This window comes from Nelumbo nucifera, chromosome 1 (genome assembly GCF_055504915.1).
Source record: "Nelumbo nucifera cultivar China Antique chromosome 1, China Antique-T2T, whole genome shotgun sequence".
Taxonomy (NCBI): Eukaryota; Viridiplantae; Streptophyta; class Magnoliopsida; order Proteales; family Nelumbonaceae; genus Nelumbo; species Nelumbo nucifera.
The window spans coordinates 2,570,616-2,588,124 of record NC_142649.1 but is presented as its reverse complement, the minus strand read 5'-3'; the positions used below and the strand labels follow the sequence as shown (position 1 = coordinate 2,588,124).

Genomic DNA, 17,509 nt, shown 5'->3' with positions numbered 1-17,509 from the left:
AGATACTTGTTCATATTTTTCATTCTATCATTTTTCACCATTTCTCAAACGTCTTACAGTAGTTGTGGACCTTGTGGCTATTCACACCATATGTCCTAATTTTACACCGTATCTTAACATATCCAAAACTCCTTTTACAACTGCATTTCCTATACTTTAAACCTTGACACTCTCACCCAAATGATGGTGGCTGTAGTGGTTGCAGGGACTGCGAAGAACAAACTAGAATTAGAGATTATCTAACAGTGGTAGTTGTTTGACTTGTTTCCAAACAAGTGGTTATTGCAGTTGCTTTTGATCAGAGATAGTTGCAACCGGTAGCGGTCAAATAACGGTAGTTGCATCCCACCAAGCAGTGGTTGTGGTGAATGCAATCAGCAGTTGTTGCCTTGCCTGGCTAATGGTGGTGGTTTCTTCTGATCAAGCAGTGGTTGCCTTAATTGCAATCAGCAGTGATTGGAGGCTTACCTCAAGAAGGTTTACAAGACAAAGGATCCAGAAGATCCAAACCATTTTAGATTGAAATGCCTCCATTTCTAAAGCACGAGCAGCGACATTGTGTCCTGCTCATGGTTTTAGATTAAGAGATGGAAAGTATGTGCTGCCTTCCTAATTTGCTTTGTCTGACTCAAGTAGAATGCAAGTTTTTGTATTTCAATTGATCTTGATTCTTGTTCATATATCTAGACCGGTGGAATAAAGGTCAGTTAAACTTTCAAGTTTTAACTTGGGTTCGCAGCAAGCAAGCGACACTTAGATGGAACCCCTTGCACTAAGCAGCAGCTGATTCTATTGTAAGTGGAGTTGCCTTCGTAACAATAATACAAACACGCACAAACTAGTTGAGTAGCACCTACATTTTGCACACGCCAGAAGGAAAAATAATGGTGAACTGGACATGAGGCCAAGTAGCAAGAAATCGGCATATCTATCTATATGTAGTTGGACCATGTTGGATTGCTGGGGTTCTAATATTCTTCTATTAGAGGCAAGGAAAGAGAATATTTATATTGATATTTCCTGTTTCCATCCTTGTATAGAAAAAGTGCACTAAATTCATCCATTTAATAACTTCCAAGACAAGTGAATTCAAAACTGAGGAGATTTTCTCTTCAGATAAACAACCACTAAGAGGAGCCTCAAAAGAGTATAAACTGGGAAATTTTCCACATAGTATGCAATATCCATAGATGAAAAAGTAGTTCCTGGACAGAAGTCAATACCCGAACCATTACTCTTGCTGTGTTGGAAATGAGGCAGAGTGGTGATGATAGAAAACTGCCAGATTGAGCGAGAAATTAAAAAGGAAGAGTGAATAAAGGAGGATTTAAAAGAAGAGATGGAAAAACTACTACAGAAAGTGTGAAGGAGAAAAAGAAAGATGAGTCGACACAGCAAGGAAAAGACAGCTATGGTGCGTTCTTGACTCCCTCTTTAAGGACTTCTCTTTCAAGGTAAAATGTGAAAGTGCTGTTGTAGAAATCTAAATTACGAGCTTTGGAAGAGGAAGCAGAAATAGATGATGGACCCATTTCAGCTCTTGATGAAAGCATTCAAATACAACCACCCAACCAAATACCTCTCCCTTTTGAATGTAGCCAGCAAGAGCCCGAGTTCTGTTGTCTTCAAGAGGGTAAAGAGCAGATAAAGAGAGCTGTGAAGCAGGACCATTTTAATAGTAGATCATCAGGAACTGGGACAATTCAAGGCAGCTTTGATTTGCTGGACAGTGGTGCTGATAAGATTATTAACCGTTGTCACTGACTCTAGGTTCAACTTTGCAGATGGCAAGCTGCTCACAAGAATCTGAAATGCTACAGTTATGAGTGATCCACTTGACTTGCTCATACTCCCTTGCAATGAACTTGTTGATGCTCCCATTACTTGGTCCAACTGCCCATCCGGAGAAATAGTGAATCCTGATGGCAGTAGACTGATGTGAGATGGGTCCTCCCCACTCATTGCTATATTAATGGCTGTAAGATCCACAGGAGAATAGACAACCAGTGATCCTGATGAATCTGTACAACTTTCCTGAAGTATCAACATATTGTTCTGGCTAGCATTAAAAGCCTGTCGTAGATAATCTGGTTATTAGCCCACTACCGTGGCAGAATAATCAGAGACAAACCAAAGAAAATGACAAAATGGAAGCTCTAACTCTATGCATGTAGGCATTGTGATGAAAGAGCATACCCGAAGAACAGATATACAGTTTCCTGGATGTGATCCATTTGCAATATGGGCAACCTCTTGGACTGAGTTACCATTTGAAAGAACATCCCACTGATAAAATAAAAAGCAATATTAATATATGTGATAGTCATTCTGTTTTTAGGCATGTCAGAACATTGATGAATCAAAAATTTTCAATTCATATACACCTGAGCTCGAGTCCTCTCGTCTCGAAAGAAATTGAAGACATTTTGAGGAGAAACCGGAAGCCATATAGAGGTTGTGGCACTGAGGACCACACCATTAGGCTGGCCAGCTTCTGTACTCTTGTGAACAGTTACCCGAACACCAATGTCATTCAGTCCAGAAAGTGTAGTCCAACGGTGACCATTTGATGCACTTATGCTAGCACAAAAACTATTAATCATTCTCTGGGCAAGCTTCATCATGCTTCTCCTTCCTTCAGCTGAAGGGATCACTGCACACCAGCATCATAATTAATAACACAAATGTAAAATGTCAAAGGACTAATCCACCATTAAAATCTGATCAAAAGAAGATAAGTGATCAAAAGAATCTTATTTCATACCTCCTCCAAGATCTCGAGCAGAGGTAGATGTCACCATCTGGCAAGCAAATCTTTCACACATCCTCTGCAGTGTTGCAAGCCATCTTTCAGCTCCAAATGCCATCCCACTGTAAACTAAATCTCTATAAAGCCTATGAGTAGAGGTCTTCTCTTCCAATTCCATATGTTCCACCCAAGAGATCTATCAAAATATTTCTCAGAACATGGGTTTGCCAGGTTACAACTTGCTTGGGTGTGACAGGGAATGAACAACAGAGAACATGAATCTAATTAATTTTTACCTTGGAATATCCATTGGGCATGTCTTGAATCAAGCATCCAGAGGGAAGCCTTCGACAATGAGAAGATGAGAGGAATTGGTTTTCTCGGGAGGAATCAAAGGACACATCCACTATTGCCCACAAGCCTTGCTCAATTTGTTCACAATAACGGAGAAAGTAGAGTTCTCGAGTTGACACAAGAGGTGAGAGCACCTGCAATTCTGCATAAATCTGCATATACTATTTTATATCAGACTGAATCCTCATAAATTAGCAACCAAAAATTGTTACTGGTAAAAAGATACCAACCGAGAAATTATTCTGATAAAATAGAAGTGATGAACATACTAATAATTACCAGTTGTAAAGAACCACTTCGATTTCCAATCATCCCAGAGGAAAGTACTTCAACGGTCCTCGCCTTAGAGACGATAGTAGGGAACAACTCAACCCATTTGTTCTGCATTTAATTCAAGCATCATTAGATGAATGAGAACCGCAAAATTGAGTAATTATCCCTTTTGTTTATGAATTGGATTACAATAAAATAAAGGAACAGAACTTACCGAATTCATAAACATGTCAACTAATGCCAAACCATTCATAATCACCACACCTGAGTCTCTTGATGCCTCAATCTGAACATTGGGGTTTTTCATCCGATTAGGTCTTGGAAAAGTTCGTTCATAGTTTTCAAGGTCAAGAACATCCCTCCCGTCAGTTGTAGACTTCATCCACAAAGGTTCATCTGTCTGCAAAAGTCTGATTAATTCATCCAGGGCATTCGCAGCTATTTCTGCCATTAGTGGCTTGTCCATCTCCGAGATTACTACTGTCTGAAACGGAAACTGTGGAACTGAAGAACTTCCTGGAAGAAGATCAAGATCAAGAGAAGGCCCAACCATTCCTTGACCACCAAAACTCCCTACTGATAAATCCAATGAAGAAACTGGAATAGGTTGAATAGTTGGGAGTTGTGAAATAGGCCTTCCAATGTACTTTGCTGCAATGCTAGATACCCTATCAAGCTGTAAAAGTATCTCAAAGAAAAAAAGAAAATGAACAAAACAAGATCTAGAAATGAGAAAAATAGAAGCGATCTATGTTCCGGTCATCCAAATGTTACCTCTTCTCTCAGTCGGGCATTCTCCATTCGCAGCTTTTGTTCATCAAAATACATGTCATCCCCCACAGGAGGACCACCACATGATGGGCAGATTACATTCTTCAGTGCCTCTCTGATTGCTATGTTCTCACACCTGATCTTATCATTCTCTGCCCGAAGGGCACAATTATCCGCACGTTCATGTTGTGCCTGGAGTAGAATACAGAGGAGAAAAGGATACTGGTATATGAAGAATCATCCAATGGAGAACAATACAGAGGAGAAAAGGGCATACCACACTCCCTTAAGAGAAAAAAATAAGAAACAACTCTACCTTCATCTGTGTTCTCCTGTTTTGAAACCAAAATTTTATTTGGCGAGGCTCTAGCCCCAAATCCCTGCTTAGTTGCATGCGTTGTTTTTCATCTGGGTGGGGACACTCCTTGAACATCCTTCATCCCCATAAATAACAAAATCATTACCATCACAAGAATAACCATCATCAACATCAACAAAGAGAATATCATTACAGAAAATGACAAAACAAATAGCCAGTATATCCATTGGAATAATGTTTCAAATCAAGGTAAACCAAACCAAGAATATGGACCAAAAATAAGGTTGACATCAACAAAAGAAAACATGATAAAAGAGAGATGTAATGACATGATAAAGGAAACAAAGTTCTGAACAAGATAAGTACAGCAGGCCCCTTGTAATTAATTTTATATGAAAAATAATACCTTCCATCATTGTTTTGAGGAATTTAGAATGTACTATTAGATGTTAGAATAAATGTCCTCTATATGTATAAGGGTCATCTTAGTTTTAAAAAGCATTTTTAGAAATTAGTAACTTGGAATTGTAAATCATGTATAATAAAAGGAGAAAACAACTGAATAAACGCCAAATCTCTTATACACTTCCTCTTCCTCCATCCAAAATAATAAAAAATGAAGGAATTGGTTGGAGGTAGTGGCAGTTCAGATAGATATATGCAGATCAGAAGTCAGAACATCATTGAACACTTGAGGGAATTAAAAAATGGAAAGCTCAACAAGATCAAATGTATTAGTCCAAAACATAAATAGTTAACTGAAAAAATAGAAATAGGTTCATGCTTCAATCTTGTCGCAAGATCATGCATCACCATTTGCATATATTTCTAATTGTTTCTACAAAAACTAAAGCAGCACTACAAGGCCTATTATATTCTAAACAACAACAATAAGAACAATAGCAGAAATAACAATAATGTTATCCAATATATAACAGTGTTTCCTTACGCTTCAAGTGCCTGAATCTGACGAGCAGTGTGGCGATGGTACCGCTTCTTCCTCTGAGGATCAGATGCATCTAGGTCCTCACCTGATCCACTGCCTCTAGTGTCAGATTCCATTTTAAATGATCACCACCAGCTGCTCTTCTTTAGTTGTTGAGAAACCTGTTTTCCTCACATCATGATACCAATAAGAGCAGATCAAATCAATAAGAAAAGCATAAAAGAAAAATGAAAGGAAGGTTTTTGGTTCCCCCGTCAAATAAAAAGAGACAAGCAAAAAGTTACAAAAATAAAGGAAAAGAATTTTCTTTTTTTTTTTTTTTTGAGTTTCAGTTTCTCTCTCCATCCCATCCCCTTCCTAAGTTGGTTACGTGCACTGAAGAGATTATGCTTCATCTCTTATAACAAGCTTGCTAGTGAGAATCCTTATGCCAAATATTTTGATCTTCATACAAGTTTAATAACATACAGTGATAACCACGATTGGAACTTTCATGAACTCCCCAATGTGCCCAAAAGGAAAACATATTTACTCCTTTAGATACAATTTAGCTGAAAGAAAATTTCCTTCTTTAACTAGCAAGGGTTTGTAGGTGATAAATGAGATGTTTATGCAAACTATAAACTTGAAAGAAGAATTATAATTGATGAGGCAGAATGTTACAATCTGCCGTGGTCAGTGTCCATGAGAAATTACTTCATTTGATGCATCAATACATACCTTGTCAATTGCCATACCTACTTTGAGTTTCACACATCAATTAAAAAAATTATGTAAATGGTACTAGGAATTACATGATTCTGGCCCCATACTGGTGATGCTATATACAAGGAATAAACATGACAGAACAAAGGGTGACTAATCTATAATGTTCTTCTGTCCTTTCTAGATTAAAGGGGTAATATTTGAAGAAACAGAAATTTGTGGGATTAAACTCTGCTTTTGTAAATGCAATGTTTTAAAAACCGACCCATAGGCTGACCCATTTTTGCCTCCAGGTTGAACGGGTCAAACCATGACACATCAGCATATGTATATAACATATATAAATACCTATATAGGAATATATAGGTATAAACATGTATTATATAAATAAAATAATGTACAATTATATTCTTTTTTTTTTTTTTGAAGAATCAAAATAAAAATTTTCATTAAAGAAAAAATGATTCATACAATCCAAGGGGCGTCAAGATAACACCCAACACAGCCTTAACACATACAACCAACACTACAAGAAACAAGGAACTGATCAAGATTACAAGTCTGTAACTCAAGAAAATTCCAAAAGTTATCTCCCAATTCTGCTCTGATAGTCTGATGAAATTCTGGATGCACCAGAGTCCAATCGGACACCAAATTTTCAACCATAACTATCAACCTTCCAATATTCTTCTATTTATTCTCAAATAGTCTCCTGTTTCTCTCATTCCAGATAACCCAGCAGACTGCAAAAGGGATGCAACTCCACACAATCCTTGCTTTCTTACAACCATTAAATCTTGGCCAGGAAGAGAACAGCTCTTCTGTAGTAAGGCTGAAACACTCTTGTTCCAGAAAGAAAGGAATTAAATCTCCACATAAATTTGTCAATCCTGCAAGAGCAGAACAAGTGGTAGACTGTCTTCTCATCCATACCACAAAGATAGCAGAAGCCTGCCATGCAAAAACCTCTACTCTTCAGGTGGTCTGAAGTTAAAATGCTATCCAAGGACACTAACCAAACGAAAGCTTCCACTCTAAGGGGGATAGGGTTCCCCCACACTCCCTCCACTTGATCAGCTACCAGCTGCTCCTTTATCAGTGCCATGTAGAAAGATATCACAGTGAATCTCTTTTTGCACTCTTTACACCACAATCCCTCCCTTGAAGAGATAGAAATATTAGTTGTTGCAGATTTTCTAACAGCAGTAGACATTCTTCAATTTCCTTGGAATCTTTAGAATGACAAATAGTATGTTGGTAAGCTTGAGAGGACACTTTTAATAAGTGTTATTCTGTCCCCCTAAAAACAGGTATTTTGCTTTCCACTTCTCCAGTTTTTTTTCCACCCTTTCTAGCACTGGCCTCCACACCCCTACTTTAAAAATCTTGGACCCCACCAGGAGACCCAAATATAGGAAAGGTAATTTCCCTATCTGACATTCAAAAACTGCAGCACACTGTTCCAACACCTCTCTTCCTATTTCACCCACTCCGATTAATAGACTCTTGGACAGATTAACTTTCAGACCAGTTAACATCTCAAAGTTAGCCAGTAATGCCCTTAAACTCAGCACTTGATCCACTAAAGCATCGAAAAAAAAAAAAAAGAGGATGCCATCCGCATACTGAAGATGAGAAATGTAGGGGCCCTCCAAACCCACTCTAAAACCTTCAACCCAGCCCAGTTGAGAACCCTTCACCATAAGTGGATTCAACACCTCCATAACCAGAACAAATAACAAAGGAAAAATTGGATCTCCCTGCAGCAAACCTCTGGATGCTTGAAAGAATTCTGAAGAGACTCCATTGGGAAGTAGAAAAAAGAAAACTCAAGAGACACAAGAATACATCCAGCTTCTCCATTTTTCCCCAAAGCCCATCAAGCGCTATCTCCTCTAAGAACCCCATTTCACATGATCGTATGCCTTCACAATGTCAACCTTGCAAAGCCCATCAAGTGCTATCCCAGCCTCCCACTTCTCAGTTAGAATCAATACACTCACTAGCCACCAATACCCCATCCAAAATTTGCCTACCTTCCCCATAAACCATCTGGGTTTCTCCTACCACCCCATGCAAAACTGCTTTCAGCCTCCTTGATAAAACCTTGGCCAGAAGCTTACAAGGACTACTTATTAAACTAATTGGTCTGAAGTCTTTAACATTCACTGCCCATCCTTCTTTTGAATCAAAGAACAAAAGTGGCATTCAATCTTTTCTCCATATCTTTTGTGTCACAGAACTCATTGATCATTTGAACAAAACCTTCCTCAAAGAAGCCCCAACCAGCCTTAATGGAGCTAAAATTAAATCAACCAGGCCCTGGGGCTTTGTCCCCTTCAATCCTTTTCAAAGCATCTCTGATCTCCTCAACCTCCACCTTCCTTTCCAGTCAACTTGCTGAATTATCACTTAATGTCCTAGGCTCCAAACTCCCTGAGGTCACCCACCTCCAACCCCTTTCCAAAAACAGATTCTTGTAAAAGTCCACCTTTTTCTGTATCTCCTCCCATGAATCCGTCAAATCCTCTCCTACCTGAATTCTTGAAATGAGATTTCTCCTTTTCCTTACGCTTGCAAAAGCCCGAAAATATGCTGTGTTCCTGTATCCCTCCCTCAACCAGATTGCCCTTGATTTCTGCCTCCAACTCACTTCCTCCCTTGATATTAACCTCTCCAACTCCCTTTCTAGGGTTTCCTTCTCTAAGAGAGCCTCTCTCAAGAACTGCCCATCTTCTTCCAGCCTATCCAGCCTTGCTAACTTCTCCAAAACTTCTTTCTTCCTCAATTCTGATCTGCCAAACACCTCCATTCTTCTACCCCTCAGTTCTTCTTTCAAGAACTGAAACTTTCTCAATATTCTAAGAGCTGCTGAACCTTCCACCTCTCTTCAGCCCACTCCAAAAAATTTGGTTCTTGTAACCAGACATTTTCAAACTTGAAAGGTCTCACTCCATTCGCAGCTACAAACTTTCTTAAAATTATTGGTTTATGGTCTGACATCCTTAGTGCCAAAGCTTCCTGAACCACCTCCCTCACGTACTCCACCCAATCACCTAAAAGCATAAAAACCTGTCCAACCTTCTAAGGATTGCTGGAAACTGACCATTCAACCAGGAAAATCTTCCACCACTTAAAGGTGGATCAATAAGTCCACCTCCCTCGATGAAATCCCCAAATCTCCTCATCTCCAAAAGTGACCCTTCTGTTCCTCCCTCCTTTCATCTCACTCCTCCTTACTACATTAAAGTCCCCCAACACCCAAGGACCATTCCACAACCCCCTCAGCTCCTCCAACTCTTTTTTTTTTGGTTAATCAGCAATAACTTTTTCCCTTTCCCCTTTGCCCCCTTTTTTTCCCCAAAGTGCTGGTTGCGGGATTTGATTCCGCGTCAATGCTGGGACAACCCAGCTAACACACCAACGAGCCAGCCCTCGACTGGTTCAGCTCCTCCAACTCTTCCCAAAATGCATCCCTTTCTCCAATAGTGACCCTTCTGTCCCTCCCTCCTTTCATCTCACTCCTCCTTACTACATTAAAGTCCCTTAACACCCAAGGACCATTCCACAACCCCCTCAACTCCTCCAACTCTTTTTTTTGGTTCATCAGCAATAACTTTTTCCCTTTCCCCTTTACCCCTTTTCTCCCCAAAGTGCTGGTTGCGGGATTTGATTCTGCGTCAATGCTGGGACAACCCAGCTAACACAACAACGAGCCAGCCCTCGATTGGTTCAGCTCCTCCAACTCTTCCCAAAATGCATCCCTTTCTCCCTCTGAATTTGGTCCGTAGACATTTGTTATACCCCAGTACCACCATCCATTCACCTCTTTCAGATAAATAGACATTTAGAACTTTCCCACCTTCTTCCCCACTTTTCTGAAGGCCCCTGGATCCAAAAGCATGAGTAAACCCCCTGACAGACCCACTGCATTCAGCTCCAGCCACTTCCCGCTGCTCCTTCCCAAACCTCCTGCTTGAAACCCAAATTAAAAGATTCAAATTGTCTCCTGAAGCAGCATAACTGCAGGACAGTGACTCCTAATTAAATTTCTCGCCACCGCCTTCCTTTCCTTCTCTCTCAAACCCCTTACATTCCAACTAATCACACTCATCCTTCTTTTCCTGCTATATACAACGAAAATGGAAATTTTCCTTCAGTCCTTACCCATTTCCTCTCTCCCCCTTCTTCATCCCACTCCTTATCCTTCCCAATTTTTTCTTCTTTTTTTTTTTATTTTCTCCTCCCTCCTAAACTTCTCAAAGTGCTCAAAGGCCTTCCTTGCAAATTCTTCCCCTCCCCAGAAAAGCAAACCCAAGGATTTGCTGACCGATACCTCCCTCTCTACCAAGCTGTCGATTTCCACTTCTCCGTTTTGGATCAAATCCAAAACCTGAACTATCTCCCCTCTTTCCTCCCCCTTCTCCTGCCCTTCCCCTCTCTTCCCCTCCGAGCACCCTTCCCGCCCTCTCTCCTCACCTCCTTTCCTTCTTCCACACCCTGTGTAGTTTCTAGAAATCTTTTCTTTCTGTTATATATCCTCTCCTTCCTCTTGCCCCCTTCTAACTCAACAAAAGATCTTTTTTTTCTCATCCCCAAAAAACTCTAATTCTTCCCAAATCCCCTTTCCCACCTCCATTTGGAGTTCACCACTCCCCTACTTTGAAGTGATCCACAAAGCATTAGGAAATCATCTCTTGATCATTTATCTCTTTGCAAATAGTTTCCAATTTAGCCACAAAATTCTTTCTGTTCCTTCAATTAGCAACCGCATGAAAGAATTTTGTATTGCCATCTCCCTCCTTGATCCACTTGCCTCTTTATTTCTGTCTCCAACAAATCTCTTCCCTTGACAAAATTTCTTTCAATTCCTTCTTCAAAGACCATCTCAAGTTTCTATCCTCACTCACTTAGGGAATCCTAGTATTCCTTATCATCCAATTGCTCTATTTAGGAGGTAACACTTAACTTTCTCTCCTCAATTCTGCCAAAATGTTCTTTGTTCCATTCCTTGATTTTACCTTTAAGCCTTTGTATTATTTTATAAAATCTTTCTCCTTTCTAATGAACTCCTCTTAGCTCTTCATTCCACCACTCTTCCACTCTATGGATGAAATCCAAGTGTGTAAGCCACATGTTTTCAAACCTAAAAGGGATGGGGCCACTCAAGAAGTCCTCTGTAACAATTCTAATTGGACAATGATCAGAAGTAACTCTAGCTAAGGCTCCCATCAACCCTACCCAATGTTCTTCCCTATCAATACTGAAGATAAACCTGTCCAACTTTGACCATGTAGGAGAACTTTGCATGATAAACCAAGTAAACACAATCTATTGGATAGGAACCTCTTTTAACTCACACAACTCAATAAACTCATTAAACTTCTAGTAGAGGTCACTTGGTTAAGGTTGTTTGTTTCATTTGTAAATCTAATCACATTAAAATCATCGCCTAAACACCAAGGGTCATCCCACAAACCTCTAATATCAAAGAGCTCCTCCCACAATTCACTTCTCTCTATATATCTATTAGGGAGATAGACATTCGACAGAACCCAAGTAAAGCCATCTCCCGCATTCTTAAATTTCAAAGAGACCAAAAATTGACCTACTAATTCTTCCAATGATTCTACCACCTCACACCTCTGCATAACGACCACACCTCTCGACCCCCCCCCCCCCCAAGGGTACAAACAACCTGTCTAGACCTCCAAACACTTCACACCCACCTTCTATCTACTTCCACTACTCTCATTTCCAACAACATGACTATGTCTAGGTTTTCCTTTCTAAGCAAGTCATTTATTACCCTCCTCTTCCTGCCACTACCCAATCTTCTAACATTCCAACTGATTATCTTCATAGCAACTCATAAAACCAACCCCACACCAATGTGACCACTTACTTTGACCCCTTTCTCCTCTCCCCCCTAGCACTAAACTCTAGGTCACATGCCACATCATATTTCAACCTCTCAACCTTTGTCATATTTTCTTCCTTTGAGAATCCTTTTCCCCTTTCTTTTTGGAATAAACTTTGATATTTCTCGATTCCCTTAGCTTCAGGCCCATCGCTCTTGTACGTCCTACCATAGGATCTCCCCCATTCTCCCTCCTCTCACCTATGGTGTTTCTCACATCTTGCCATCCTTCTTGTTTTTCCAAGCCTACTCCGTCAACTACAGCCACTTCTTCCTTACAAGCTCCTCAAAAGATTCACATACTAATCCCCAAATCCTCTCTTCTTGCTCCCAACATACACCCTCGACCGCCCTTTCCTCCGAACTCCCCTCCTCATCCTCCTTCTGCCCCTCTTGATTGGTTACAAGTAAGGCTTGGAGCTAATAAATATCAATTACAGGCACAAGAGAAACATCAATACACAAAAACTTAATGACATTCATACTTGGAGATAAAGGTTCAGATGGAGCATTGAGAATAGGACCATTTGAATCAGAACTCAACCCTAAAAAGCCATAATCTGTTGGATTGAGAATAGGTTTAGTCAAAGAAGGGGGAGCTAGCAGACTCTGAGTAGAAGATGAGCCCCTTTCTGAGGCATCTCCGTTCTGCTTCAAAGGTAGGGAAAGGTAGGGAAGAGGAGCTAGCTAGATACCACCAACGAACCCCTATCTCTTAGTTGGTTCCCTTATGTTGTGTTTGGTTTTAAGGAAAAGGTAGGGAAACCAATACAATTGTTGTATAGGTTTCCCTACCTTTTCCTTCAAACTAAAGACAAGGCTCAATTTGCACTATACACATTTCCATTTGTACTCTCTCTAAGGTTTTAAATTTCACAACGTATCAGTCTGTATCGACCAATGCACAGACTGATACGGGCCTATTTCAAGTCGTTTCAGATCTATACCGGACGATACAGTTCCAATACGAACTGATACTATGTATGTATATACACATTTCCATTTGTACTCTCTCTAAGGTTTTAAATTTCACAACGTATCAGTCTGTATCGACCAATGCACAGACTGATACGGGCCTATTTCAAGTCGTTTCAGATCTATACCGGACGATACAGTTCCAATACGAACCGATACTATGTATGTATCAATTGATACATGTGTATTAGATTGTTTATATTATTTAATGTCATTCTTCTCTCTCCAATAACTCATATAATTACCCCCTATAACCTCTATAATTATTCCTTCTCTCTCTAATAACTCCAATAATTACTCCCACTCTTTCAATAACTCCTATATTTGATGCTAATTTAATATATTTAATCAATATTCAAATTCGAATTTGAATTTAAAGAATGCCATTAAATAGACCTTAAAGTCTTAAACTAGCTATAGAAACTACAAATAGGAGGATTTGAACCCTAGTTAATAGTATGCAACAAGCACAAATCCACCATTAAGCCATGCTATACTTGCTTGTCATAAATATATGCACTTTTATTCTTAAGCATCTTTTTTATTCTTAAGGGATTTTTTGGCAATAAATACTAAAACTGATTCTTAAAATTTATATAATAATAAATATTAACACAAATTATATTGATTTATGACAATTAAGATATACAAATATAAATTTTAGTTCTTCCATTATTCTTCAATGGTTACCAATTGTGTCCCGATATCTCACAATTGATATAAACCCTTGAAGCATGGTTTTTATGTTTAAATAACTCATTTATAATTATATAAAAGTTATACTGTTGTTATTAATGTATATTTTTAAGATTTATTTGAATTTATTAGTTTATCCATGCATGTCTTGATTTTTCATCCATATCCATGCATATCTACAATGTATCCCAATATGTCTCTTAATATTACCTTACCGATAGGACTTGCGTTTTCAATACTTTGAGCCATGACACTTTCCAAACTGAGCCTAAAGGATTTCAGTTTTCTTTTCTCCCTGTCAATCCCCAAGTAAGCTAGATACCGATGGAGTTTTCAATTGATTGCAAATTTGCAATGCATTAAATCAAAGACGCCACTTCTATTTATAACAATTTATTATAATGTAGTAAAAACAAATTTGGACAGTTTTTATCCTTTGTATTATGAAGAACAAACAAAAGGTGTCCCACTTTTATTTATAATATTTTTGTTATAAAAACTAGCTTAAAAGGTAAGAGCATGTGAGATGCATTCCTCCTATATATAGCACAACAAAGGCATATATTCAGAAACCTCTATACTGGAGGCATAGGCATCACAGCATCCATATGCTTCTATTATGTGCCTCGAGGCATTTTCCTAGCGCCTAGCCTTGAAGCACACCACCAGCACCTTTTTAAATACTGATTTTACCCTAATAGATTACTTTTATCTATCAAGAGCTAATGCTAATATTGCCTTCAACGTTTTTCTAGATAACAAGTATATGATGCATGAAACATCTAATGAATTGAAATCAATAATGAAATACTGAAATTTAATAACATGTTATGATTAAGTACTTTAGGAAGAAAATAAGTTAAAATTGCATTTTTTTATAATACAATTGCATTCATGTGCTAACCAATCTTATGGCTGTTAGAATGTTTTATTATTATCTTATTTTACAGGATGGTGTTCCATTAGTTAGAAAAATACATGTTTTAAGGTGAATAGGAAATAGGGATTACCTTTTCCAAAGCTTCAATTTGTCTTGTGCAGGGTTATCTGCATTGAGGGTTTTTGTAATTTAGTTATTCTGTAAGCTACTTGGCTATGTGCCTTCCAATATATCTTTCTCTTAGACCTTTCCCATTGAATGCCATTTACGCCTAGTTTATTTACATGATCAATATAAATTGTATATTTTGGGGCTTGAACGTAAAAGTTAAAACTAGTAACAAAATGCGCTTTACAGGATTGTTGTGTAGGATTAGGAACTTAGTAACACGTCTTCATGCATTCGTTGTTTAGGGCCTTTAGGCCTACGCCTCGCCTCTTCAAGGCCCAGTTATCCGGCCTCAGCTTTAGCCGTTTTGGAACCTGGCTTGTCCTGCCCTCCTCCAGGCTCCAGGCTCCAGGTGATTCTTTTTTTCTTTTTGGGAGACTCCTTTTGGGGATGTACATGAATCCATCATCAGGCTTCCTTAAACCCCGGTTTCCATAAACAATAAAAATGGAGAAGAAGGCGGCTTTTCACGTGTGGTGTGTTTTGGCTTTCGAGTCTCTTCATTGACTCTGAAGTCTGAAACCCAATATAAAAAATGAAATAGAGAGAACAAGCAGGTAGGTGGGCGTGGGTCATCTCGCGAGACATGAAGATTGTAGACATGGGTTTTGATTTTCTTACACCAAAAGCAAAAGCTGAAGCAATCCTTGTCGGTTAGTGGGAGAGAGAGAGAGAGAGAGAGAGAGAGAGAGAGAGAGAGATGCCAAGGCACGGATGACTAGAACTACAGCACTACAAAAAAAAAAAAAGGAAAAATCGGATACCTGTCACCGACGGCAGGGGGGAAGTCGGTGGCGACAGTTAGGCATTGTACTGCGACCGTCGTCAGCGGAGGAAGTGGCTACAGATGGAGGCGGTGCGAGCCCAGCAGCAGCACCACCACCACCGCTGGGGTTGCTGCTACTGCTACTACCGAGTGCGAGTGGCGCTGGGAATGGAGAAAGAGAAGCAGCAGAGTGAAGTTTTGAAAATGGTTTTCAACGCCCGTACAATCCATCCCTCCACCCCTCTTAACTCGTCCTTATGCCGTCGGACGGGGGTTTGGTGAAATCTGTCGGATCGCATTCAATGTACTCTCCCCCTAGTTTCCTTCCTCGTTCACACACGCACACTCTCTAAAATCCTCTCTCTCTCTCTCTCTTCTCGAGGCTTTTAAACCTCTCTGTGGGTCCTACACTGGAATTCTGGAACCGTCTGATCGGTTCGTGCACGGTTGGGATCTTCCCATGTCAGCAGCATCTACCTCGACTACTACTACAGCCTACTAAAAGGAGACGAGAGACGGAGAGATCCACCGCCGGCCGGACACTCCCATGGTCGCCGCTCCACCTCGTGGACCGTGGTCGGTCAGTCCGTCCGTATGGAAGGAAAGGCGCTGACATTCGTCGCTCACAATGTGCTGACGTAGACACGTGTCAGGAGAAGTTTCGGAACGCGATCAACTCTTGTCTGACTACGATGTGGTATGGGGGCATGGGAAGAAATGAGTCCGGATATTCTGGACCACCCATTGACCACGGAAAGAAGCGTGCGTGCGTGGATGAACGATTAGGGCACGACTTGACCAGAGACCAGAAAGTAATTGGTCTGATCCATCGTTGTCGTACGTAGCAGATGTGAATTCTGTATATACAACTAACTACTAGATTATTATTGGGATAATGAAGGTTACCAATAATTCAACTAAAAGCCAAAATTCTTCCAACCGTCTCCTCCGTTTCGTTTCATGTTTCACACTTTCACTCAGCGGGTAGGTTTGTGTGGACCCAAGAAACATACCTATAGTTTTATTATAATGCATTTCTACTGTATCATTTTTCACCAATAGTCTGCAATTCTCGATCATGATACTCAAGTAATTCTTTTGATCAGTCCAGCTTAAAATTCTTTTGCCCCACCTTACAGATTGATGAATCGTGACCGTGGATTGATGTCAAAATTCATGCCGTTTATTATTAAAATTGTAATTCAGAGTATTTTTTTTCTATTATACCTGAAAAATTTTTGGTATTATTATTATATATATATATATGTATATATTAAAACAAGGAAGTCTATATTTTTTTTTAAACAACCATGCATTTTCCCAAATTATTTCTTAAATTATCTCTAATTCCTATTTATCCTCTCTCCAACTTTTTATCTATATCTATACAAAGAAATTTTGGCTTAAAAATTTTAAGAATTATATAAATATTCTAACAAAAATATATAATAACTTTAAAATATTTATAAAAAACATAAAAAAATAATTTTATATTTTTACAAAATATATCACGAAATTATGTACTAACAATTTCAATTCTATTTTTCTGGATTATCAATTTAAATGTTATTAAAATAACAAAATATTATAAATATAAATAATTATATAACAAAATATTTAGTAATATGTAATAGCTTTAAATAAATAAAATTCAAATAACAAAAAAATAAATATTTTACATATTATTTAAACATTTAAATAACTAAATATTTAACATAACTAGATTTTAAATAGTTAAAATAACGAAATTATGTAATAAATTTAAAAAAATTCTTAGAAGTAGAAAAAAAATATAACTTAATATTGAAATTAATAATAATTTAATATCATACAAAATTAATAATGAAATTATGTAATAATAGTATAAATTATAATTTTATGGATTATTAAATTAAATAATTAATCAATATTTTACACATTATTTAAGTATTTAAATAACAAAATATTTAACATAGCTAGATTTTAAATTAGTTAAAATAAAAACTTT

The 17,509-nt window shown here is 38.5% G+C and overlaps 1 protein-coding gene across 2 annotated transcripts; it reads right to left on the bottom strand.

The window, feature by feature from the left end:
- Window positions 1-994: 994 nt before the first annotated feature.
- On the bottom strand, window positions 995-15,884 carry LOC104605299 (homeobox-leucine zipper protein HDG11-like). 2 transcript variants are annotated; one of them, XM_010270019.2, is made up of 11 exons: window positions 15,521-15,884; window positions 5,416-5,573; window positions 4,464-4,581; window positions 4,151-4,339; window positions 3,591-4,052; window positions 3,383-3,484; window positions 3,046-3,255; window positions 2,765-2,945; window positions 2,385-2,653; window positions 2,197-2,286; window positions 995-2,073 (listed from the first exon to the last, which is right to left on the bottom strand). In XM_010270019.2, exons 2-11 carry the CDS (start codon window positions 5,526-5,528, stop codon window positions 1,687-1,689), a joined length of 2,121 nt encoding a protein of 706 aa, XP_010268321.1. In that variant the 5' UTR covers window positions 5,529-5,573; window positions 15,521-15,884; the 3' UTR covers window positions 995-1,686. The 2 variants fall into 2 exon arrangements, with proteins under 2 accessions (XP_010268321.1, XP_010268322.1); XM_010270020.2 differs by having other exon boundaries at window positions 2,765-2,828.
- Window positions 15,885-17,509: the final 1,625 nt, after the last annotated feature.